The sequence below is a fragment of the Balaenoptera physalus genome (genome assembly GCF_965194825.1).
Source record: "Balaenoptera physalus genome assembly, chromosome: 3".
NCBI classification, from domain to species: Eukaryota; Metazoa; Chordata; class Mammalia; order Artiodactyla; family Balaenopteridae; genus Balaenoptera; species Balaenoptera physalus.
The window spans coordinates 140,218,854-140,245,824 of NC_138890.1; the positions used below are offsets into that span (position 1 = coordinate 140,218,854).

Below are 26,971 nucleotides of genomic sequence, written 5' to 3' on the forward strand. Positions count from 1 at the left end.
ATACCACAGATATATTGTAAATCAGTTAATGTAGTACTGTATCTATAGCTACATGTTGCACATAAAATGTAGTAAGATTATTTTCACCTCTCAAGAACAAATTTTTATCCCCTTGAGGGTGATATTACCCCACGGAAAATGCATGCTACAGAGTGACAAATAGCACATTGCTTGGCATGTAGCCACACAACAAATGTTTGATGTCAAATATTTAGAAGAGAGTTTCTTAATATAATGTCCACAGAAACCTCATAGACTCCTGGGTAGGTCCACCAAAATCATATGGAAAAAAATTGTTCATCAAGAACTATTCTGAGAAATAATGCCATCTGCAGCAACATGAATGGACCTAGAGATTGTCATACTGAGTGAAGTAAGTCAGACAGAGAAAGATAAATATCGTATGATATCACTTATATGCGGAATATAAAAAGAAATTATACAAATGAATGTATTTACAAAACAGAAACGGACTCACAGACTTAGAGAATGATCTTATGGTTACCAGGGGGAGAAGGGTGGAGGGAAGGGGTAGTTAGGGAGTTGGAGATTGACATGTACACACTGCTATATATAAAAAGGATATCCAACAAGGACCCACTGTACAGCACAGGGAGCTCTGCTCAATGTTATGTGGCAGCCTGGATGGGAGGGGAGTCTGGGGGACAAAGGATACATGGATATGTACGGCTGAGTCGCTTTGCTGTGCACCTGAAACTATCACAACATTGTTAATCGGCTATACTCCAATATAAAATAAGTTAAAACAAACAAACAAACAAAAAAAGAAAGCATTTCCAATACATTTGTTTAAAAGTTATTCAAATGAGTAATGCATTTATATTGTTTTTATCAAATGTATATCAATATTTTAATTTTAAACTTTAATACTTAGAGATCCAATTCATATATACAGAAATAAAACACATTTAAAATTCATAAAAAAATTGTAGCCATTCATTAAAATATTTCAATCTAAATAAATGAATTATTTCAATACTCTTTAGCAACATAGCACAATGGCTAAGAGCTAGGATTTGGAAAATGAAGACTTGAGTTCAAATTTCAGACATAACATTTATAAGCCAGGTAATTTTAAGTAAGTCAAATCAACTGTTTTGCCCTCAGTTTGCTTTTTGAAAGATGCCATCAAGAAAATGAAGGGACAATCCAGGGACTTGAGAGAAAATACTTGAAACATATATTTGAGAAAAAGGACTTACATGCAAAATACAAAAAGACCACTTAGAACTCAACATAATATAAAGATAAACCAATTAAAAAAAAAAAAGAACTATCCTGAGAAGGTCCACTATATTAAAGAAATTAAGACGTACTGGTTTTAGAACAATAGGAAAAGGGACATTTGTATGCTGGATATAATTGTTTATTTTCTACAGGACTGGAAATGTTTTAGGCATTGATTGACTTAATGAATTTTATATAATAGCTTCCATTTTCATTTGTTGAAATAACCAAATTCAATTTAGATCTTCAAAATTTGAGCATTGACTCTGTGAAAATGGCTATAGTACATGTAAAGAATGTGGAACACTGTCTTAAAGAGCTTTCTTAGAACAAGAGTTTTTGTGACAGGGTTTATACTGTTAGTCCAAGTTTTAGCCTCAAAGTAGCTGGCAGGATTACTAGAGATCTTTACATCCATATTGGTTGTATGTGGGAAACTTTGGATCACATGTAAATTTACAAAGGCCTTTGAGGTCTCTGAATGGAATAGGTAATAAGAAACTCTTCTGTCTCTGAAGTGCTTTGGGAATGTTTAAAATTTTAGGAATTTAGTAAATAAGACAACTTATATAAAGCTAAATTTGAACAAAGATGGAGATTAACTTATACTAGTGTATTTGCTGGCAAATTCTTTTAAGAAGTCCTTCCAACTCCCAAGACCTTCTCCTGCAGCTAAAAAGATTTAACATAAGATGGAAGAGTAAAGGAGGAAATATGCTTTAATGACATTTCTCAATCCATAGTTCCATTAGTAGTCGAATAAGTAAATAAAAAACGAAATATCTTGCAGCAATGATAATGATCTACAACGACACACAATAGCATGGATGGACCTCACAAATATAATATTGAACAAACAAAAAGTCAAATACAATTTTCATGCTTTATCGTTCCATTTCCATAAATTCAAAAATAGGCGAAAGTAATCTTTGGTGGTAAAAGTCAGGATAGTAGTAGTTGTATTGTGTATGGGGTGAGGGGTGACCAAGGAGGGCAAGAGAGGGGCTCCTGGATTATTGGAAATGGTCTATTTCTTTACTGAAGCAGTTTTTACACTTGTATATACACTATAAGAAAATTCATTGAGCTTTACATTTATGACATAGGCCCTTTTATGTGTATTATACTTCAAAAATTTACTTAAAAAAAGAAAAATTATTTCTTTAGCTTGTTGAAGTTTCCAGATAGACACTACACAGTGAATCAGGTTTGTTCATATTTTTTGTACTAATAAAATAATACTTTATATATAATGGATATGTATGAGAAGTATATATTCTATATTAAGGGTACTGTAAAAGTTACCAATTTAGACCACAGTTATAACAGAAAAATCAAGCTCACTGGTACTTTTTCTTACTTGAGAATCATTCCTCAGTTACTCAGTTTAATGCAGAATTTTCCATTTCAAATAGATTTTGCAACTCCTGGAATGGCACAGCAAAACATGCTAAAGCAGCTAACAGCTGAGAGTCTGGACCAGACCTTGGGCAAGTGTTTTCACACTTCTAAATTTCGTTTAGTTTATTTGTAAAATGAGGATAATAATAGTACTTATTTAATATGATTTCCATGAGTATCAAATCAGATAATGTATATAAAGTCAATAACCAATTCTAGGACATTCTGGACATTCTGGCACATTCTAGGAACCTTGAAGAAGTCAGCTATTATGAGCAGCACCGGCAATAGATTATACCAAAATGATTTGAATCAAGAGATTAAAAAGATTTTTTACTCATAATCTTCCTCAAATCTTCATGAAAAGTGCCTGTATTTATCTCATTTTGTTCCAAATGTATGTCACATTTTAATTATGTTTTACCTCCAAATCTTATTTAACACCCTAAAAATGGACTACTTCCTGCTAATCCAAGAAATCCCCAGGAAAACTACCTGACCTATTTCTAGTGTCTGCCTGGATCATACATTAGTAATGTTCCACCAGAGAAAAAGCCAGTGTTCTTTTCCCAGTCAGCTCAGTAACTGGGTGTGCTTTTCCAGTAGGCATGATCATCTCAGTGATTAAATTATTTTCATGACCACCCTGAGTTTCTCTCCTTCTTTCCTCCTTGATCCGTTCATCCTAGCTCAAGAGTTGTTTCTATTTCCTTACATTGCTTTTCTTTATCACAGTGGCCCTTGAGAGTTTCCAGGTCTACCAGAGTAAGCCCGTAAATGTTTAGCTCCTGGAGTTGGGGGGAGGGGAGCAACGGATGATGCCCTGATTTGTAGCATTTGCTTATTTTTGCAGTGTAATACTTCCGCTATGGTCTGTTTGAAGCAACCTATATGATATTACTGAGCACAGAGTTGGGAAGAGATGCCCACAATCTGCTCTGGGCCAGTACCAGCCAGCTCTAGCACACCACTGTGTTCACTCAAATCTGAGCTCAGATATTAAATGCAAAAATTCATTTAGATCTGTCTTCCCTCATCCCATCCTGCCTTCCCTTTTCTCCTTCTCTTTCCCTTTCCTCCTCCTCCTCCCTTCTCCTTCTCTCTCAATAGTTGGATCTTCTCCTCCTACAGAAGTCACCTTGAACTTGCTCAGACTCTGTGAACGCCCTTTTTCAGTGCACTGGATGGAAGCTGCATATGGGCCACCATACGGCAAAGTTGTTTGGTTTGCTTCTCAACATCCAGGTCTACATTTGCAGGTCAGATCATTGGGAACACGATGGGCAATTGTCTTCCTTTCATTCAGGATGTAAGCTCTTATAGTAGATTGGTCAATTCACAACAATTTAAAATGTTTTATATGACTAACCCTCATTCGAGATTAATGAAATAAATAGAAGTATACAATCTAACCTTTAAAAAAATGTTAAATTTCTGACAACATATGGTGGCAAAATTACCCAGAACAATTTGACTGTTTCCACAGAGACAAAGGCAAGAATTTTGTTAGGAAACCTCTAGAAAACAAAGTTTGCTTTTGCTTTTTCTTTTCCCAGAATCTAGGGCATTGTCAGAAAAATCTCAAATGTTTTTCCAGTGTAAAAAAACATTTATTCTGTTGTTTGACACTTGAAGAGTTATTTTCGAAGTGAGACAAATTCCCTTTGTGAATTATATATCAAAAAGTTAAAAATCTAAATGAAATTTCCTTGCGGTACTAACTGAATGAAGTATTTATCTTAACCACTATGGTGAAGGCAAATCTGTCTTTGCTTGTCTTCATTTTCTCAGATCTTCAAAAATATCAGTCTATAGTCTTTAGATCTGTTGCCAGCATAACAGATTAGTCAGGACACTTCTATTTTTAAAATTAGGTCCCACACCAGCCTACATTCACCAGAATTGGTCCTAGCTTTTTGACATCATTCTCTGTAGAAATAAAACTACAGCTTTGCTGAGTGGTGCTTCAGAGCATACAAGTTTGCCTGTCAGCATGCTATACATCATATATAATTTGAAAGCTTTCCTAATTTTTAAATGGTTTTAAAACTTTTTTTAGAAAATGTCTTGCTTAGCCACAATATAAGATAAGAGACTGGAGACTGGTCATTGTATACGTACTACCATTGTTAAGGGGAAAAATATTCTCGTAAAATAAATCAGCGTTAGGCTCCCAAGTGCAATGATTGTGCTGTCATCATCTTTGGTTGTCTACTTACTCTTAGGGAAGGACCTCAATCAATGTGTAAGGAAGTTAATCGAGTAGAAATTGTAATAACTGACATTTGTCTGGGATGTAGAATTCACATTTATTGTCATTTTCCACTAAAAGCAATTACCTAAGGTCAGTATTGTTAGCTTTACCATTTTGCTTATTTGCTTGTTAAGAAGCTTCATCAGTGGATATGGGAGACAGTGAAATACATATTTTTAACCTGAGATTCTCTAGTTATTATCAGTTAATGGTTATCAAGCAAGGCCAGAACTAGTGTGAAGCAGGAAAAGTACCTAGAGTACAAAAGTCAAGGAGGCAGTTACATTCAGGGTCCTGACTCTGTAATTAAGTCACATTAGCAGAAAAATTCAAATGATATTGGTTATTATCTCCAACACCTGTCAGTACAGGTTGTAGCCACATGACAAATGTCCATCAATTACTGTTGATAATCCCAGGAGATGTGCTATAAGTGGTCAAGGATAAACTCACTGCTACAGGGACAGCTCTCAAAATTTCACCATGCTTTGTTGTAATGTGGGGAAGAAGGGTTCACTCAGTGTTTCTGAGCATTGTTACTTGTGTTTCAAGTCTTACTGAGGTTTAATGAAACCACTTTTATAGACATCATTCACAGCACTCCTGATAGCCTCTGGACTTGGACATGAAGTCAGTGCAATCAATCAGGACAGGAAACAAATACCAGGGATGGATCATCTGCTAATTAGAGTGATCCACCTTCTGATAATCCAGAAATTGATTTCTTAGTCATCTCTATTCGCTCTGTCATTTATGATAAGCTTTCCCTCTGTTTTATCCACCCATCCGTCTATCCTTCCACTAACCTATGTATTCAACAAATATTTATTGAGAAAATTCTATGAGCCAGGAACAGTGCAATGGAGTCTCAGTGTTAGACAAGGATTTTATCACCTTCTTGGGACGCTATTAGACTTCCACACCCATCCCACCAATCATCCAGACCTGTCTGAGTCTTTGTATTCAATTTGGGATCCCTGCTTTAGTTCTACAAAAGTTAAAGAAAATGGTTATGTAAAAAATAATGATGATAGCAGTCCTGCAAGCTTCAATTATGTAGGATCATCTCTCAATAATCCCTGAGAAAATATATTACTTTTATTTTAAAGATTTCCAATCAGTTTAAGACTGGAGGATATGAAAAGGCCCAGTTAGCTGTATAGTGTCTATAGTGTCTAACTTCAACAAGCCAAAGAAAGACTTTTTCTTTTTTATAAGTAAAATTTTTAAAGTATAATACACATTAAAGGGCATACAGCAGCAACTAACACAACTTTGTAAAGCAATTATACTCCAATAAAAATGTTAAAAGAGAAGGGGGGGGCATATGTCATAAGTGTAAAGCTCAATGAGTTTTCACATAGTGCACACACTAGTGTGAAAACTGCCTAGATAAAGACACAGACCATTTCCAACAACTCAGGATCCCCTCTCATGCCCCCTTTTCTCACTCCCCACTTAGTGAAGGCTTCTCCCTAGATTTGAGCAAGAGGATCAATTATTTCCTTCCCTGCCCTTGAGTGGGAGATGTGACTAGAGTGTAGATTTTTTTCAAACTGGTTCTCACCAAATCCTGCTGAATCTCCAGCAACCTGACCATTTTAGATCCTTATTGAAGATGACTCATCCAGCAGGTTCCCAGACACTTTCTTTGAAATTTCAGCCTGTCAGTCTGACTCATAACACATTGTAACTTGGAGTTCAGTCAAAGCCTCCAACTTAACATCCTGTTACTCTAGTATAAAAAGAAAGTTTTGACTTTTTGTAGCCAGCCATCTTAATAAATTTTTTTTTTCTGTTCAAAAAGATTTTTGGTTGAATTTCGTGATATTCTTAGGTATTCAATTATATCATCTGAAAACAAAACTTTTTCTTACTACATTTATTCCACACTGGGTCTTTTTGCATTACCTAAAATTACCAAAAGAGTATTGAATAATCGCAGTGGCCATTAGAATGCTTGCTGTGTTCTTAATTTTAATAGAAAGTCTTTAATATTTCACCACATATATTTGCTGTTACTTCCTGAAACAAACTGTTAAGGGTATTTAAGGCTTTGGCAGGCACTAATATAATAATTTTTTTTTCTTTTTTCCGTGAAGTAAATTAAATTTCCTAATACTGAACCAACTTTATGTAACTAGGATGTGGAAATTTCTTTTTTGGGTCTGCAACCACTTGTTTCCTTGCTTAAAACCGCTATGTTGTTCATCCCGCTTCTCAACATAACTCAAAACTGTTCCTTCAAAGATCTCTGAAATTCTCTGTGTTTTCAAATTCCTTTCTTAGCCCTCTTTTTCTTCCAACCTGTGGAATTCTTTGTGTGTCTGTACCACTGAGTAGATTGACTTCTTTAAAACAGGGACTGACACATATTTTTGCTATCTCCAGAAATTATCATAACACCTGGCATGTAACAGATGTTCAGTAAATACCACAATGACTTATAGGACACTGCTCTCTGAACTTGACAATATTAAATAAACATAAGATGTAACTACAATTATTTAGGTATATTTTATTATCACCCCACATCTTTTGTATATGGCTATCTAGTTTTCCCAACACGATTTACTGAAGTGATTATCCTTTCCTCATTGTCTGTTTTTGGTAACTTTGTAAAAGAGTAGTTGACCATATATGTGTAGTCTTATCTCTGGGCTTTCTATTCTCTTCCATTTAGTCTATGTGGCTGTTTTTATGCCAGTACCACCATACTGTTTTGATTACTGTAGCTTAGTAATATAGTTTGAAATCAGAAAATGTGATGCCTCCAGCTTTGTTCTTCTTGCTCAAGATTGCTTAGGCTATCTGAAGCATTTTGTGATTCCATACAAATTTTAGGATTGTTTTTTCTATTTCTGTGAAAAATGCCATTGGAGTTTTGACAGGGATTACCTTGAATCTATATAGAGGTTTGAGTAGTATGGAGATTTAAAAAATGTTAATTATTTTAATTAATGTAGATTGGATATTTTTCCATATACCTGTACCTTCTTCAATTTCTTTCATCAATATTTTACAGTTTTCAGTAACAGATCTTTCTTCTCCTTGGTTAAATTTATTCCTAAGTATTTTACTCTTTTTGATGCTATTGTAGAGGAGATTGTTTTTGTACTGTCTTTTTTGGATAGTTTACTGTCAGTGTGTAGAAACACAACATGTTGACTTTGTGTCCTGAAGCTTTACTGAATTTATTAGTTCTAACAATTTTTTTCTGGAGTCTTCAGGATTTTCTATATACAAGATTGTGTCACCTGTAAACAGAGACAAAGAAAAGGCCAGAACCAGATGGCTTCACTGATGAATTCTAGCAAACATTTAAAGAATTCATACAAATTCTTTTCAAACTCTTCTAAAACATAGAAGAAGAGGGAACACTCCCAAACTCATTTTATAAGGCCAGCACATAGACAAGGATGCTACAAGGAAAGCAAATACAGGCCAGTATTCCTGATGAACATAGATGTAAAAATCCTCAACAAAATACTAGCAAACTGAACTCAACAGCACATTAAAAGGATCATATACTATGATCAAGTGAGACATTTCTGGGATGCAAAGATGATTCAACATTTGCAAATCAATAAATATGATATATAATATTAACAGAATAAAGGATAAAATCATATGATCATGTCAGTAGAGAAGAAGCAATTAAAAATTCAATATCCTTTCATGATAAGAAATCTCAACAAATTAGGTATAGAAGGAATGTACCTGAACATAATAAAGGCCATATATGACAAGCTCACAGTTAACATATACTCAATGGTGAAAAGCTGAAAGCTTCTCCTTTAAGATAAGGAACAAGACAGTGATGCTCACTCTCACCATATTTATTCAACACAGTACTGGAAGTCTTAGCCAGAGCAAATAGGCCAAAAAAAAAAAAAAAAAAAAAAAATCGGTATCCATGTTAGAAAGGAAGAAGTAGAATTAAGTCTACATATTTCTGATAAAACTATTCCTTGCCTCTTTTGATTAGTATTTATATAGAACAACAACATTTTTTAAAGTTTTTAATCCAATTTGACAGTCTTGGTCTTTTAATAGGATGATTAATTTATTATACTTCTGATTACTAATATATTTGGATTTATTTCTACATCTTTTTCTGAATTTTTAAATTTACTATGCTTTTGTTAGTATCTTGTGGTTTTTTTTCTTCTTTTATCTTCTATTGACTTGATAGAAATTTCCTTCCTTGTTGGGAAATTAAACATTCTATTTCTATTGTTGCAGTAATTCTATTTCCTTTAAAACTTTTACATACATATTTAACTTTATTTCTTCCTAATAAAATCTAAAGTAAATCAATACCACTATTTTCTTTCAAATATATGTAACAAAGTATATTCCTTTCAGGTACTCCTCTTTAGTCATTTAAATTACTATTTGGTATTTAAGTTCCACCTTGTTTTTAAACCCTCCAAAAGTAGTTATTGTTAGTCATCTTAGTATTTCAGTATTTTTAAATTTGTTAAGTCAATTGGTTTGGTCACTATTTTTTCTTGCTTTACAAACTTTTCTTATGAATTAAATTTTTTTCTTGCTTAAGTATATCCTTTAGTATGTCTTTCAGTGAGGGTCTATGGACACCATTTTAATTTTGTTTTTATGTTTATGAATGTCTATGTCTCCCCAGCAATTTGAAAATATTTCATTGTATTCACACATCTATTTTTCCTAATGAGAAATATTATAGCAATTGAATTATGTCCCTTTATAAATAATCTGTCATTTCTCTCCAGGTTCTTCACATCTTTTTTTTTATCTTTGATACCTTATAGTTTCAGAGCACAGTGTCTGGTTATAGGGACTTGAGATGTTTTCTTCCAATCTGAAAATTTACATTTCTCTTCAACCTGGAACATTTTTCATCAATATTAGAATAGTGTCTCTTTTCAATTCTCTCTTGTCTGAGTTTGAATTTGATGAATGATGGATAATACAGTATAATTCCTTTCTTCTGAGTGATTTCATTAAATCTGGCTTGTATTTGACTAGTATTTTCTGCAGGTATGTATTGTTTAACCCACATGAGGTTTTTATTTCCTTATGTGTACGTATGTATAGTCTCTAGAATTTTTGTCTTTTACTTTTTTGTACACTTCTCTTTTTTAGAATTCAAAGTTGTCAGTCCTGTGGCCCTGAATGATCAATGCTCACTGACATTTAAACACCAACCATCTCTTAAGAATACATGCTTCAAATATCCCCATGGGCTGAAACAGTTTGTCTACAACTCATTTTTTCAGCTATAAGCACCCTCAACATTTCTGCCACTTGGTAACTTTGAGTTTAATTTTTTTAATGCTCTGATATTTTATCCAACTTTTCTATGTGTTTTGTGGGTGGAGGAAGGGGGACATATCTCAATGTCTTTGTCAGCTAAATTTAACAAAATTTTACCCACATAGGCTTTAAGATATTTTTCTTTCTCTATCAGTCATCCATATTTTTTCATAAGAATGTATCTTTATCTATCTATCTATCTATCTATCTATCTATCTATCTATCTATCTATCTATTTATCTATCTATCTATTTATAGTTACCTGATTCCTATTCTGAGTATAGGGGTATAATATATGGCCTAGGAACCATTTTTCTCTAGGAAAACATAAAGCAGATGAAATTTTATATCCTGAGCTTAAATAATAAGTTAACCTAAACATGTTAGTACAAAATTCTATGAGGGCAGTGTCCACTGATAATCAAAACTTTAAGTTGAGTATGATTATTTTGCCATTTCTCTTTATCCAATGTCTTATTTAGCTGGGTCTTTTACTATATAAAATTGATGTTTACTTTATAGAAGTATTCATTTTGTTAGGGTCATCATTTTGATGGACAAAGAAATAGTATTAATAGAGACCAAGATCAGATGGATTATTCCATTAAGCAAACAAACCATGAGAATGAGTTAATTATATGGTTAAAACAATACTGGCATTCTAAGTTGGTGAATATCCTAACTTATTTAGTGCAATTTATGTAAAGAATTAACTATAATTACATTTGGTAAACCTTGAAGCTTAGGAAACAGTCCTAAATATTTTTATTCAAATAATTGTTCAGCACCATGAGTATATCTGTCAATTACTTGTTAATTGACTGAAATAGGACTATGTAACTACACCATCTGTCACCAACACTCATTCCAAATACCAGTTGATCCCTTAGTGTTAAATGGAAATTGACCTGTTCATTCAACTAGCAAATTTTATGTACTTGATTCAATTATGCCACTTTGCCACTCCTTTATAATCACCACACATCTGGATTTATTTTTGCTATGGCAATAATTGTGTCAATACATATCAAAATTTACATCATTTAGCTTCTATCATCCTTTTCACTCTAAACATAGCTTCAAAATTGATCTTTTTAACCCTCAGAATTTAACCATAGTATTTTATTTAGTAGTCAGAGTAATTCTTTACTTATAATTTTTAACCCAGATTAATAGAAATATTTTAAAACACCCATATCTGGTACTAATACAGTTGAAAATCTATTAGAAATAAAGCAACAAAAATGTGAAAATTTTCAATGTCATTTTGATAAAACCTCTGAAAACAAAACAACTCTGTATTCAGTTAAAGGCTAAAATAAACAAAGGGATATTCAAAGCTTCACATGCAGAGATGTTTTTATCTTTGTCTAACACAGGGGATTCTGTACAAATTATTCTCATTAAAGCTAATGATAATCTTGACTATAACTTCCCTAGGGTCTCAGTAGGAAATTAGAGGCTGGCATTTCTAAAGTTATCTAAAGATAACCATGCTATAGAATAATTTGGATGTTATCCACTGCTTACAACCCATAGTTTACTTAAATGGTTTTAATGTTCTATACAACATGCAAGTTAATCATCACTCACAACTGGCATTACAAATGTGGTACCAAAGTTAGGCATCTCATTATAGTGGATACTGTGGTGTGTTGCCCAGACTCCTCCTTGGGACTGAAACACTCATTTCATCCATTGCTGGGAATGTTGGTGGCCAACAGCTCTCTGATTAATCTCTCTCCAGGAATCAGCCTCAGCCAAAAAGAGCAGGTTGGCTCAAAATCAAGCCCCTCCCCAAAGGTGGCCTGCATTCAATGGCTGATGGATACGGGAGCATAAAATCTGGCTCCTTGCCTCAAAACACAAAACTCTGAAGGGCCATCCCAGGTGGAGGGCTTTCTGTAAGATGGTCCGAAGCCAATGTTGCAACTGCATCATAGCTCATGTTCTTAACCTGCTCAACATCTCTTCAATCATTTTTCCTATTTATTCCCCAGAGCAATCCCTTGCACATAAATCTCAGAGGCTCAGGGTCTGTTCCCTGGGGAACCTACCCTATGGCACTAGTTTCCCTTGACTTATATGATGTTTCAGTGAAAGCAGCATAACATCTCATTTTCTACAGGAAAAAATTTCACAGTGAATAGAAGTAGCTAGAAAGAAAGAACTGAATGACCTAGGTACCCTAGTCTGGCAAGCTGGGGACATTTAGAAACACATTTTCAGTTATCAGCAGGAACCTGTTTCAGGCACTCACAGAAACTTTTCTCAAAACAGAGGATAAAATTTCTACTAAAAGACTGTAACAATTCCTTGAATTAACTGGAAGATGATGCATTTTGTAGTAGCATTTAATTAACTAAAGGGTATGCATTTCCCCGGAATAAAAGGGATGATTTGTCAGAGAACTACTTCATCATTAAGAAAAAGAGGAAAGAAATACAGTATTAATATTAGTATATTAATCAAAACATTTAGGTAGGATACCTCTAACTTAGCTATATGTAATGCACAAATACATAACAATCTGGGTGCTGGCAGTGAAGTAGGGTGAAGATAAGGAGAGTTAAATTAAACCTAAAAGTCCACAATCTGGTTTCCACTAGGGCTATTGAAATGGTAGATCATATTTGTACTCACTGAAATGGCAAAGAAAAATAGCAGGTCTATTAGATATTTCATTTAAAGAATCCTGAATTCTGGGACACTTGAGCACCTGCCTCTTGCACAATTTGAGAATCTCTAAGGAAGTAGCTCATTTATACCACCTAAGCATTGTTTCACTCATAGATTATGCAACTATAATTTGACAGATGTTTCACTGATTTCAATTGTTGGGAAAGCAAAAGCTCCCCATTAATGAACTGGAAACTGATAAATCAGCATTACATTTGTTCAAAATTTGTTTACTTAGATCACACACACACACAAAAAAATTGCATTTTTTCTTTTCTAAGGAGTACAGAATGAACTCACTAGCCATTACAAACTGTGATTAATCACCAACAGCTGTGTATTATGTAACGCTATATATGAACCAGAAGACACCATCTTCAGGAGCCCAGTGTCTTGTTAATCATGCTTAGGGTTGCGGGGGTATATTGATGAATGCATTTGTGCTAATAAACAAATATAATCTATTGAATTAATGTCCTACAGCTGAAGTTTAGCTTTCATTCTTATTGATATTGAAGAGAAAAACATATCTTTCTGCAAATCATTTGTATGTGAATTTATTCTATAAATATGAGCAGTTAGGGCTTCCCTGGTGGCGCAGTGGATGAGAATCTGCCTGGAAATGCAGGGGACACGGGTTCGAGCCCTGGTCTGGGAAGATCCCACATGCCGCGGAGCAACTAGACCCATGAGCCACAACTACTGAGCCTGCGCGACTGGAGCCTGTGCTCCGCAACAAGAGAGGCCACGATAGTCAGAGGCCCGCGCACCGCGATGAAGAGTGGCCCCCGCTTGCCGCAACTAGAGAAAGCCCTCATACAGAAACAAAGACCCAACACAGCCAAAAATAAATAAATTAATTTAAAAAAATATGAGCAGTTACATTTTATTTATAATAGATTTGTTCTATGTATGTGTGTAATATATTAAACCTCAGTTCTACCAAAATTGAAGTGATGTGAAGGCCTGTAACTTATGCTTGTCATTGACTTAATTTCTTATATCAAATTAGAAGGAGCGGTCAGAAGCTTATTCTTGAGTCAACAGATGGCTAAATTAATGTCATTAGCAATAATGACAACCAGGCAAGAAATTATGATTGGGGACATATAAATCTCTATTACTAAAAAAAGGAAGCGAAAACACAGACCACTGAAAATAAAGCAATAGCTTCAAACCTTGTGACTAGACAGAATTCAACTTGTAAGAATGACAGCAAAATTTGTGATAATTATCAGATCAAGTGACCTCACGTACAGCCCTAACTTTTAGACTTTTACTTTTTCTTTTAGGGTATTGTTTTTGAAAGACCATGATTTGCAAGTAATTCATTCAAGAGAAATGTATTTGCAGCTCCCACTGTGTGTCTAGCATTATGTTGTTATGGGGATACTAAGGTGATTAGAACAAAATCTTGCCCTCAAGGAGCTTCCAGCCTGGAGGAGGAAAGATAAGTGAAGAAATAATGGCAATAAAATAAGGATAAATACTACAATAAAGGCACAAACTGATATGATAGCACAGACAAGTAAAAAATTAATTCTGCCAAGGCCAAGGGAAGATGTGGCTAACGTTAAGGTATGCAAAAGGAAAAATAAGTAGAATTTCTCCAGACAGTCAAGATATGGAAGGGAATTCCAGATGCAGGAGCACAAGGGGCTAAATCATGGAGGCATGAAGTATATGACAAATTCTAGAATAAACCAGGGGAAAATGGGTGAAAGGTGAGGCTGGAAAGGCAGCTTAAAGCCTATATTGAAGTATAATAATATCTACTTTCCTACATTATATGCCATCTTTCAATTTTCCATGGCCTTTAGATTAAAAATAGCATTTCAAACAATGAATTAGTAATGATGCCTTTAAATCAACCTGGTCAATAAATACCAAAAAAAAAAAGGGTCGATCAACTTCAAAATTATTTGATTTCTGAGCATCTCATTAAGATGCAGTGTGTCACAGAATTCCACTAAGTTGAGAATCAGGAGACCTGGATCCCTCTTGTAGACTAGATAAATCATTTCACTTCACTGACTGTCAGCTTTTTACTCATCAGTAAAATGATGGTTGAGGTTCAATTTTGCCTTAAGGTCTCTTGCAGCTCTGAGAGACTGATTCCTATTGAACTGAGTTTCAACCCTAAAAGAAAATCCATTAGAGGGAAATTGTTTTTCTAAAAAGGAGAAAGGCAAGTTAAGCGAAAATACAACAGGCAAGGATTCAGAGGTCAGATGGAGAACACACTGAATATGAGTTGAAAATGCCATACTCTTTTAAAAGTCAACAATTTCTGTTAAATGGTAGATCCTGCTTTTTCCAAAGGCTGCATGTAGAAAGTTTATTGACGGTAATTTGAAGTATATTTGCAAATTTCCTTTTCATCTACTTATGTATATGTAGAGAATATATGAATTTATATGTATCTGCTCTAAACTCTCTGGGGGGATTTTTATAAGCAAGATTTCTACATATTGATAACACGTTCTTGTAAAAGGCAACACAGGACAGAAGAGGCATTGGCTTTGAAATCAGATGCACCTGCCTTTCTGTCCTGGCTCCATGATTTCTCAGTTGCATGACCTTGGGCAAACACTACACCCTCTTCCTAGGCCTCGGTTCCTTGATAGGCAGCAATGGGATAAAAATGTTGAACCACCTCATGGAGTTAATTATCTGAACACCTGGAAGGGGGTGGACACAATATGTGCTAATTGATATCTGCATACCACGCTTTCCATCGTGCTGCATTAGGCTCCAGTCTAAATTAATGGTAACTCTTCAGATGAGGCCTAACTTGAGTTCTTCAAAAATAATTCAAGAAATTAAATTTCAAAACACTGATAAGTTTAGAGCTAAACCAAAAAAATTTTTCTACTGCCCTCCCTTTTATTACTCAAAACAATATCATACAACATCCAGGTATTTATTACTACATTGATTTTAATCCTCTGATTTTGAGACATAGATATATTGATCTGGATATTTCCCCATCTTTTCTAGATACAAACAGGATTTTTCTCACAATTGGGTATTGTTTCAAAGGAGGAATATATTCCTACATATTCTATATATAACATCTAAAACCAAGGCAGCCGATTAATTAGAACTTCAGGAATTCTCAACAAAGAAACCTATCTAAAGGAACTTGGGTCAGTGCCATGCATTTGTGACAACTCAAACATACTGACGTGTAATTTAAACTACACATTTAACACATAGAAATCATAAGATTTAAAATAGAATTTTCCATCATGCATTGGAAAATCCTATTTGAGTTTCTACTCAATGGCTTGCGGGGAGAAAAAAGAAATGGTTTCTGATTATGGAAAGGAGCAGAAACATTAGATCATCTAAGGGACATAAGCAGTATGTATTAAGATCTTTCCACACAACCTTAAGTAAGTGAGTAAATGGGCATTTGATACTCTGCCTTCTCATCCCAAAAACATATGAGTATATTGTTTTGAAACTTTCTCATCTTTCATCTTTCTTCCTTAAATTTTTCCTAACTACCACTCTTTAGGCAGGTATTGCTATGGAATACATTAACTAGAGAGTTTTCAGAGGAATGTGATTTCTTTGTCAACCTAAAAACAAAAGTTTACAGATAAATATGGACTTCAAAGAAACTCTTTTAAAATCTTCTCTTAAATAACAGAATCTCTTTCTTTTTAACTTTCTGTCGGGTTGACATCAAAAGCATAAGATTGTTTTTCCTGTTTCGAACAACTCAGCTGGCAGTCACTAATACAGTTTGTTTGAAAGACTTATGAGACAAATAAAAGAGATCTATTTAGGCTGATTTTCTTGTCCAAGGACAATCTGAGGGAGTCTTGCCGAGGGACAATGGGCAGTGCCTACAGAAGACAATGTCCATCTAACCTGAGGGCAAGAAAATGAGTGTGCCCATGCCAAAATAACCCATCTGTAACCTGCTGTTTTAATTACTGGGAACTGCAGTACAAATGACACAAATAACAATGTTAGAGTTTAAGAAGGGGAAATTATCTTAATTGACCTTGGTAGAATTTCTCTGCCCTAAAATAGATGAAGTATATCAATTTTCACAGGTAGTATTAACTCTGTTCTAATTAGAAACTTTATTTCCTGAGAAATGGATAGTAAACAATGTCAGAGTAAGAAAGCTTCTTAAAAACAGGTTATTTGACAGATAGATATTTATATTCATTCTGCTCATAATTTCTTTATTTCATCTCTTTTATCAATTTTGCCTTTACCTTATAAAAATTCCTATAAATATTTTAACCTATTTTTTATTCAATGCACACAAATTTATATCTCCACTTTTTAATGTATGTTGTAAAGTTTTAATGTATAACATAAATCTTGCTACAGCATTACCCAGGAAGAACAAGTGGTAAAAAATAACATCGTACTGACCAAGAAAATTGTACTAAGTATCATAAACTACGATCAGGGGTCAGTAAATTTTTCTGGATAAAGTAAGACAATACATTTTTTAGACTCTATCGCTACTACCCAATTCTGTTACAGCACAAAATCAGCCATAGACAGTAAATGAGAGTGGCTGTATTCTAATAAAGGGTATTGACAAAAACAAGGGACAGTCTGGATTCGGTGGTGCCAGTAGTAGTTTGCAAATTCCAGACATATATAACTAAAAATCAGCTTGAAGCAAATTTTTCAAAAATTAAATCATGGTATAAACAGTAGGAAAGAAGTTCAAATTTAAAGTTTTGCTTTAGTAACAATGAAGTGCAACATGGTACTGGTTCATTTGCTTGCAGTTCTTCCTGGTATGTTTTTCCTGGTATGTTTTCCCAAGTTTAAATGCTTCTGCAACATGTTTAAATGTGTCCTTATCAAATGCCAGGTTAGGTGTAAAGGAAGAACTAGAAGAGGCTGATACCACACCAACTTACTGTTTGGCTAATATAAAGGTTTCAGCCTCCTTATTCAAAAGCAACATTCCAAATGCATAAAGTCTACAAGTGAGATTCTTCACAAATATTGGTTAATAAGTAAAGTGATACTAAAAAGAAAGCATGTCTCTATAACAAAGTCCAGAAGTGAAAATTAGCATCACAGAGGTCTTTAACTTCTCTGTGGAATGTTTAGTCCAAGTATTCACCCATTGCTGTTCCCCAAGAACAAAATGAGTAGAGGTGGCTTCCCGGGAAAGAAGCATTGACAGTTGAGATCAAACGTGTAAAGCCTGTATTAATGCATTTTCATTGCTTGAAGCATATTAGGAAAAAAATGGATCTTTTCCTTTGTTTCCTGTCTCAAGCATTAACAAGACTCAAGAGCTTGCCAGAGATATCCATTACTCTCCGTTCAACAGGTGCTTAATCTAGTAATAAATAACAAAATATATTTCCCTTTGAAAAAGTGAGTGCACGAAGATGAAACAAACAGGCTTAAGTAAATCGTAGGGAAGATTTGTATTCAAAAGCCATAACAGACTACCTTGGAAAAGTGTGAGAAATCTATTTCTTTGGTATTTAAAAATTAAAACATAAGGTAATAGTAACCAAATGATACACAGATTATTTATATTGAAACACTATGATTTGAAATTAACCTGTTATCAAGTTTTAAAAAATTGATCCAAATAGTTCCATAATTTATGTCATTATTTCAGTATCCATTTATCTCCCTACAGCTCTTCCTTCATTCATTTATTCAACACAAATATACTCACCAAGGCAGGTGATATCATGGTGAAAACATAAGAGCCTTGCCCTTCATAGTTTAGGAAGAATTTGATGTGCGAAGAGACAACTACTATAAAAGAAAGGAGTCTTTTTGTTATACTGTAGTTTCTTCAGTTCATCATTGTCTTATTGTATAGACAGACAGGATGGGTGAAAAGAAAGATGATGTCCAAGCTGTGGAACAACTTGTGCAAAAGCCCAGAAGCTTCCCTAAAATGTCAACATGTGAAAATGACAGAAATTTGGTACAACTGGAGCAGAGTGGAGCCAGGAAAGGAAAGGGAGATAGATGGCAAACCATCATGAGAGGTCTTGTGGAGATCCTGCACAGGAGTGAAACAAAGAGGAGTCCACAAACCAAACGAATTGGGCAGAGGAAGATTAAATGCAAGGCAAGGAGACTGGTTAGGAGTTTCCGGTCTGTTTTGTTTCCTATTCAAATGTAAATAGAGAGATTTGTATTGAATCCTGCAAAGGGCAGGAATCTAAACCCTCAAACTCTAGAATCCAGCCTTTTCTTTAACAGTTGTACTCTATCAAAACCAAAGACAACAGCAGCTATGTTACTACAAGACTACCAATGTCTGTGAACATGATGGTTGAATTAAGTCCCTTTGGGGCAGTACTGTTATAACCATAAATTATAATTAAAATGTATTGCTTTCTTTCTATTTTGAATGGTTTTATTATGCTTCCTGTTTCCTCCCTCACAAAAACATTAAACACACAAACATTTCCTTGAACACACACCCACATTATCTAGTGTTCCCTCTCCTCCAAGTCAGACATGCCTCATTCTCCACTGCCCCCGTCTCACTAGATTTAAAAAAAGAAAAAAAAAATGAAGCATGCCAACCTGTGGCAAGGGGGAAGGGGGAGATGAAAACGTTCATGAGAAAACAAAAATCAGGAGATGTGGGGCTAGAATATAAAAAGAAAAACAACTTTTAAATTGTTTTTCAGATCATTGTGTGAGTTTATGTTTTAAATTTTGTTTGGACACTGATTGGGGAACCTCTATTTATTTTTATATGGTTAATGATTAAAATTGCAAACAAGAATTAAGAATGTTTTCACCTTAGCCCTTGCTTTACCCTCAAAATAAAACAATCGAGGATGTATTTCTCGATTTCATTTGACGTGTAGGAAGCAAAAAGCTTAACCTGGGTTACAGGTCGAGGCATATTTCTTCATCCACTTCCCATCATTCCTTAATATGTTATATTCTCTTCTGCCTTCACTTTGCTTTGCTCATATTTTTTCTCTTCCATGAAGCACTGCTCTCCTTCCCCCCACTTTAGACAACATGACTGCCTTTCATCTTTCAATACCTAGTTCGTGTATCTGCTTTTTGTTGAAATCTTCTGATTCTCCCTGAGTTAGGTGCCCACCTTTTGGTTCTCATTGCCCTTATGATCATCTTTCTAATGTGGCATTTAGAAAGTTGAATTGTAATTCTTTGCCTATTTTCCTGCACTAAGCTGTGAATTTCTTGAGAACAAGATCATGTGTGATTGCAATTTTTATATATGCCATCACTAGTAAAATGGCAGCCACGTAATAAGCTCTCAATAGTAATCACCATAAGAAATACAAAGTACCAATGAAATTAGACAACTGTTACTCAAATTATTATGCATATTACAGGATCCATTAGTTCATCTAAAGTCATTTTCTTTCTTTTAAAATCCAAACAGGGAGCTGTTTTTCTAAGTTGATACAAAAATCTTTGCCTAGCTTTGCTTCCCAGTGGTTTAGGATAAGTCAAAGGAATTAAGCCACATTGTCCCTTAACCTTTAAATTGAAAAGCAAAGTTAGGATGTTTTCACATTTGTAATATATAATACATTCTTAAACATATGTAAATGATAGTGGGTTTCCACTTTCATGTAATATTGATAATCATGTAATATTGTTTTTAATCATTGTAATTAGCATCAGAAGTTCCCCAACAGGAACTGAGATGATTAAGCAATAAATCAAACTAAAATATAAAATAATACATTTTAATTGTTCTGCATTTGAGGGTTTGGTTATTAGTTTTTGTTTTCTTGGACTGAATTCTACCTAGAGGAAATGTTTAGCCTTAAGGCTAGAGAACACTAATCATTACTTAAGTTCTTGAGTATATTATTTGCTAAGACTCTGTCAGCTTCGTCATTAGAGATTTTTCTTCCTCAGTCGGAGGAAATGCAGCTATTATAGATCTTTTGAAGACCTCTGGTGGTAAAAAGGAAGCATTGTTCACCTCCTACTTCACAATTCACGAAGTTAAATTTCCCTTGGTGCACTTTCTGTTATTTAATTTCTGTTTCGCACAGGAATAATTCAAAAACTAATAAAGTTTCCCAAGATATGTACTTCTGTTCTATTACTTGAGTCTTAACTTTTTCAACTATAAATTGAGTGAACAAAAACACCAACAAGAACAACAAAAACCCAAACAGTTAATCATAGTGAAGATACTTATTTTATTTATTTACTTTTGGCTGCATTGGGTCTTTGTTGCTGCACTCAGGCTTTCTCTAGTTGCAGCGAGCAGGGGTTACTCTTCGTTGCAGTGTGCAGGCTTCTCATTGCCATGGCTTCTCTTGTTGCGGAGCACGGGCTCTAGGTGTGTGGGCTTCAGTAGTTGTGGCACGTGGGCTCAGTAGTTGTGGCTCACGGGCTTAGTTGCTCCGTGGCATGTGGGATCTTTCTGGACCAGGGCTTGAACCCATGTCCCCTGCATTGGCAGGCAGATTCTTAACCACTGCGCCACCAGGGAAGCCCGCTAATTTATTCTTTATTGTTTCTAAGTATAGAAGTTGGACCAGAAAAGAAGACAGTTTTTCAGTTCAGTATAACAATGCTCTCTGTCAAACATGAAAAGGAATATTCACAAAGTTGAGTTTTTAAGCTCTAGCTGAATAACCATTTGTCAAGCAAGCTATAGAAGGGAGCTTTACATGGGACACATGACCTCTGCAGGTCTTCTCGCTTCTATATTTGAGAATTTTCCATCTATAATTCAGCCCATCTTTGCAAACAAATTCATATTAATAACTTGCCATTTATACGAGCCATACCCAAATATAAACTTTGTTTACATGTAAATTTAGGCAAGTTCTCACCTCAATCTGGGACTCAGTTGTCTCCTATGCAAAAATGAAGGGATGGTGGTTGACTAAAATTCGGAGCATCAGAAACTGGACGCAATGCCATACTCATTGGACTTCAAATAGACCTAGTTTTAAGTTCCATCTCTGACATAATTATTAGGTCATACAAATTAAGTTCCTGGAGGTTCAATGTATTGTCTACAATATGGGAGCCATCTTCCAACACCCATTTAGTGCTTTAATTCCTTCTACAATATCATCTTCAAATATGGAAAACACTCAATGATTGCTATAAAATTATTTTCAATATATCACTGAAATCTGTCTTTCTGCAATTTTTATCCATTAGCATAGGTAACTCTTAAAAGACAAGAGTCCTCTCCTTCTCTCTTTCACATCTGTTCAAATGCTTAAGAAATTGCTTATGCTGCTAGTTAGCTAAAAATTCCTCCAACTCTCCTCGTTTGATATAGTTTCAAGTTTTCTTACTGTTCTCATAATTCGCCTATGAGCTGTCACCAGTAGGGCTGATATAAGTTTAAAATAGAGCATAGAGCAAGATAAAAGTTTACTAGAGTTAGTAAAAGGCTGTGAGCTTCCTTCTCTGATAGCCTTAAAACTTTATGCACCTGGAAAGATCCAGCCAAAATGAGAAGAAAAGGGAATAGGAATAGATAATCTTTTAAAATTCATTTCAGCCTCACATTACAGTTGCATGAATCTTCCATGTAGACGCCCCATTACTACAATCTGAGTTCAAAGGAACAACTTGGGTCATACATTCAAAATGAATGTGCAAGTGCACCTTACACATTGTCAGTGGCCCGGAAAACTTGTAAAATCATTTTTATAGGAAACTAAATTTCCCAAGGTTTTACTGATTTAGTAGTTTCCAGTAAATGAAACAAATAGGTCATATTTCTTATCTCTGCATATATTGCAACATTTTACTATAGATATCTATGTTTAGTTTGTATTTTCCTTTATTCCACTATTATTTACACATAAATAATAATTAGCTCCCTGTCAAGCTAAAACTTAGATGCTAACTTCATAATTATAATTTTATGATACAGACATCATTAGTGAATGGACAATTACAGAACACAGGCTAAAACTGGATTATAAAATGAGATTCTACAGCAAATGTGTCATAGTCCAGAAAAGGCTACAGGTTACTTTAACAGAGAATATTTAGGCCTTCTGGGAAGGATTCAGTGTCCATAGGTTGTTTCCAAAAAATAGTTACTTGGTGTCACATTAACAAAGAGTATAAAATAGGTTTCCAAAAGGGCTAATAAAAAATTCAGTCAATGTAAACATTAGAAACCTTCATTGTGGGGTAAGAACCAGATAACCAATATTATAATTAGGACTCTGTTTTTGGCCTCATTACAAGAAAGACAACAGATACAGAGTAGAGCTTGAATTGAAAACCCAGTTTCAGAAAAGTAAACTTTCTGCATTTCAGTCACCTCATTTGTTATAAACACTTACCTTGAAGAGTTTCTGTGACGGTTAAAATAGTCTACAAATGATGAATATTAGAACATGCATGTCTCAATTTCATATATGAGAAATAAATATTGTTTAATTTAGACCAAACAATTATAAGAATAGACATATTTTCTTTTAAGTAGAAAAAATAGAACAGTTAAAAAATTGCTGTTATTTAACTACTTATATCCCCTCAACATTAGTGTTTTATTATACAATTAGAGATTGCCTTTCCTACAAGTAAGTGAAATGATTCAGGAATTAATATAGAAATTTTACAATTATTATATAGATCTCAAAATTGAAAATCTGTTATATTAAAACTTAAGGGTCTTGATAAAAATGTTTCTCTTAAGATGTTCTACCAAAAAAAAAAAAAAACTGACTAAACTGCACACATATGAAGATTACTCTTTGATTATGGAGATGGATACAAGTATTAGAGTCAAATCTTATTTATGGTTTCAGCACTCAGCTTCATGGTTTGCCTGATTATGTCTAATAAAAGTGAGTCACATTGTGTAATAGGTGCTAAAATTGCTATAACACTACAGATTGAAATTTATTACATTAAGGTTCAGAAATATATATACCTCATTCACTAGGCCTGAAGTGGAAGATTCTTCAGTAGAATGCCGTCATTAGCACTCTCTAATCCATAGGTGTACCTGTTTGGGAAGGAAGTTATTATACTTTTCTCACTACTCAAAATCGTCTCTATTAATATAATTAGACATGGATACTTCTAATATAAAAATAAAATCAGAATAAACATTATGTTACTTGAGAAGAAACAATAAAAAGCAAGATTTAAAGAAATGCAAAATTTTAAATATAAAAAGGTCACTTATTAATTAATTCTGAAATACACCTTAATATAACATACTACAAAAATCACACAGAGTTGGCAAAATAACTATTATCCTAATTTTCAAATGAGAAAATGGAAGTTCAGAGAAGTTAGGTGTATAATCATAGATCACATTCTTAGCAAGGGGCAGGACTGGAACTTGCACCCAGGTCTTCAGGTTCCAAAATCATAAGATTATACTTCAGAGAAAAATTCATAGTGGGCAACTACAGACATGTTGTTGACAATAAAGCACATGGTCTCAGAATCCTATTACTGAAGAGTCTACGTATGTCTTGTTGCAATAATTTAGTAAGCTTCAGGGCTTCCAACAACCTCATAACAGGTTAAATATCTGCAGCCTTTTTTGTCTTCTTTTCAATATTTAGCTTCATACTGTAGACAGAGCACCCAAGAGAACTGTCTACAATGATGGAAATAGTCTACATCTGCACTATCCAAAATGGTAGCCAATACCCCCATGGGACTATTGAGAACTTGAAATGTGGCTAATATGATGGAGGAACTGAATTTTTTGTTTTATTTAATTTTAATTTAACATGCCACATGTGGTTGATGGCCACTATATTGTACAGTGCAGCTATAGACAATATAGTGTTATAGCTCTATGTTTTGAGAGCTGTTTCTTCTAATGTACAGCAATGGAAGATACCAATTAAAAAAAAAAAGAAAATTAAAAGAAACAGTTGAGATCTGAAATAAGACAACCATCTCTGTAGCATAGGTATGGAGTCAAAACACAACCATGGGCCAGCCAAGTTTAGCATCTGTAAGAAGGCAGGGCCAGATGGGAATTCCCAACTCGGCAAGTATGAGAAACTTAAAGTGATCCACTCCAGCTTAGGCAATAAAACAAATTTCATCCTACTCAAGGTTTGGTCAGTTGACCCAGTCTGTGACCAAACTCTGCCAGAGGTTAAAACTTAGATTAAGCAAGGAAAGTAGAAGCAAGCAAATGCAGCCTAGAGGTCAGGACATGGGCCATATTTACATCTAGCTTAGTGACTAGTTTCCAGGTCTCCTGAATCTCTGAGGAACAGGAGCCCTGAGTCACAAATACAAGACCTAGTTCAGGTCTGAGAGTTCTGGTGAGTTTGGATGGAGAAAATTATAAAACTGCCAATAAGAAGGGGGTAAAAGCAGGCGAGGTAGAAATAAAATCTTCCACTCATTATAAGCCTCTAAATAATGAATAGGGAGATAACCTACAACCTTAAAAAATATCTGATAAATTTACTCTAGATAAGATGAAAACAAGGCAATCTGAAAATATTTTTAGAAATATGAATGTTTAGCATCCTTACCGAGCACAAAGAAGAGATAGCACTCATCAAAACGAACAAGAAATTATGCAACCAGCATGAAGAAATTATGCAAGAATGGGTGAATTTAAAGAACAAAATGGAAATCCTAAGAAATGATCAAATAAATTCATTGAAACTGAAAACTTAAAATAAGGTAAACTCCAATCTGAAGTATTGTAAAAAGAAAATTAGTAAATTCAAAGATGATGTAGAAAACTTCATCCAAAATGTAGACTAAAAAGATAACAAAATAGAAACTTTAAAAACAAGGTTAAAAATTATAGCTTGGGAGACTCCAGCATACACATAACCATAATTCCAGAAAATGAAGAATAAAGTAAAAATGTAAAATGACATATATAAGTTAAAAAAATCAGTAAACACAAACAAAATCTAGCTAGATGCTTGCTCCAATATACTCCTTAAATATGAAGTGGGAAATTTAACAGTGAAGATTGATAAATAGTCTCCAAGAATACAATAACCAATAAACAAATGATAGTAAATAACATAATAAAAATGGAAAAGATAATCATTTATATGTAAACACATAAATGCATTGCCTTAAAATATGTAAAGTAAACATTATGGAATTATAAGATATTGATAAAAGTCACAAATATAATTGGAGATTTAAATCTATTTCTTTTATACATGGATAGAGTCAATTACTGACAACAGAGAGGATTTAAAGAACACAATAAACTCAATTACACAGACATATAATTGAGAATCCTACACCCAACAAATAATAATCTTTTCAAGCTTGCCTGAAACATTTTCAATATTTAGCCATACTATTAAAAGATGACTTATATTTACTTATAAATTACCAAAAGAAAGACTCTAGCTTGATCTTTTGTTTGCTCAGCCTATAAATAAAACAAAAGCTCTTCAGACAAATAATACTGCTCTTTTCTGCAGACACTGGCAATTTTTATTTTCCTCCACTAGAAAATATTAACTGACTCTTGAACATTAACAAGGAACTGCTTCTATTTTAAAGGTGCAGAGGGGGAAGAAAGACTATCTTGTAGAGGAAAATTCTTATTACAACCTAAGCACTATTCCAACAAAATTTGTAGTCTGAAGTATCAGTAACATTTCATTTATAGTCACATTTCTATCTAAAAAATAAAGGACATAGGTAAATTCTGATGGTAGGAAATATCCAGCCTTTTCTAACCATCCACAAACTTTCCCCAGTTCTCCCCAAGCATACTTAGATTCTTTCACATAGTCAGTATTTGATTGAATAAAAGAAAATATGTTGTCAAAGTAACCAAGAGTTTTCATTATCACTCAGACCTGTGTTAGCAATTACCAATGCCCATATTCTTTAGGAAGTGATTCCTTGCAATGAAAGTACCATTGCCTTGATTCTGGCAAGTTGGTGCTCGGTTGGTTGGTGGATCATTTCACAAAAACAATAACTCATGTTGGGAACATAATTTATCTACAGTTACACATTAGACTGGTATGAAAATAAAACTTCAGTGCACCATTCAACTATCGTACCTTCCATAATTGATTTTTGTACAACCAAAAGATGCGTAACGACACTTAATTAAATCTCCCTCTAATGTTTATTGCCATTTGCAGATATAATCACATTTTG

General features: G+C 34.2%; 1 protein-coding gene across 6 annotated transcripts in view; it reads right to left on the reverse strand.

Moving 5' to 3' along the window:
• Nucleotides 1–26,971, reverse strand: part of MRPS30 (mitochondrial ribosomal protein S30) — a 146,100-nt gene that overhangs the window by 67,330 nt on the left and 51,799 nt on the right. For 5 of the 6 annotated variants that reach the window (XR_014261959.1, XR_014261960.1, XR_014261961.1 and 2 more), the window contains one exon: nt 23,772–23,846. Coding sequence is in view for 1 of the 6 variants with exons in the window: in XM_082455908.1 (XP_082312034.1) it covers nt 23,780–23,846 (67 nt within the window). In the remaining 5 variants the exon portion in view is untranslated. Of the gene's footprint in view, nt 1–21,063; nt 21,375–23,771; nt 23,847–26,971 lie in introns of those variants that run through there. The other variant, XR_014261962.1, reaches the window with a different exon arrangement.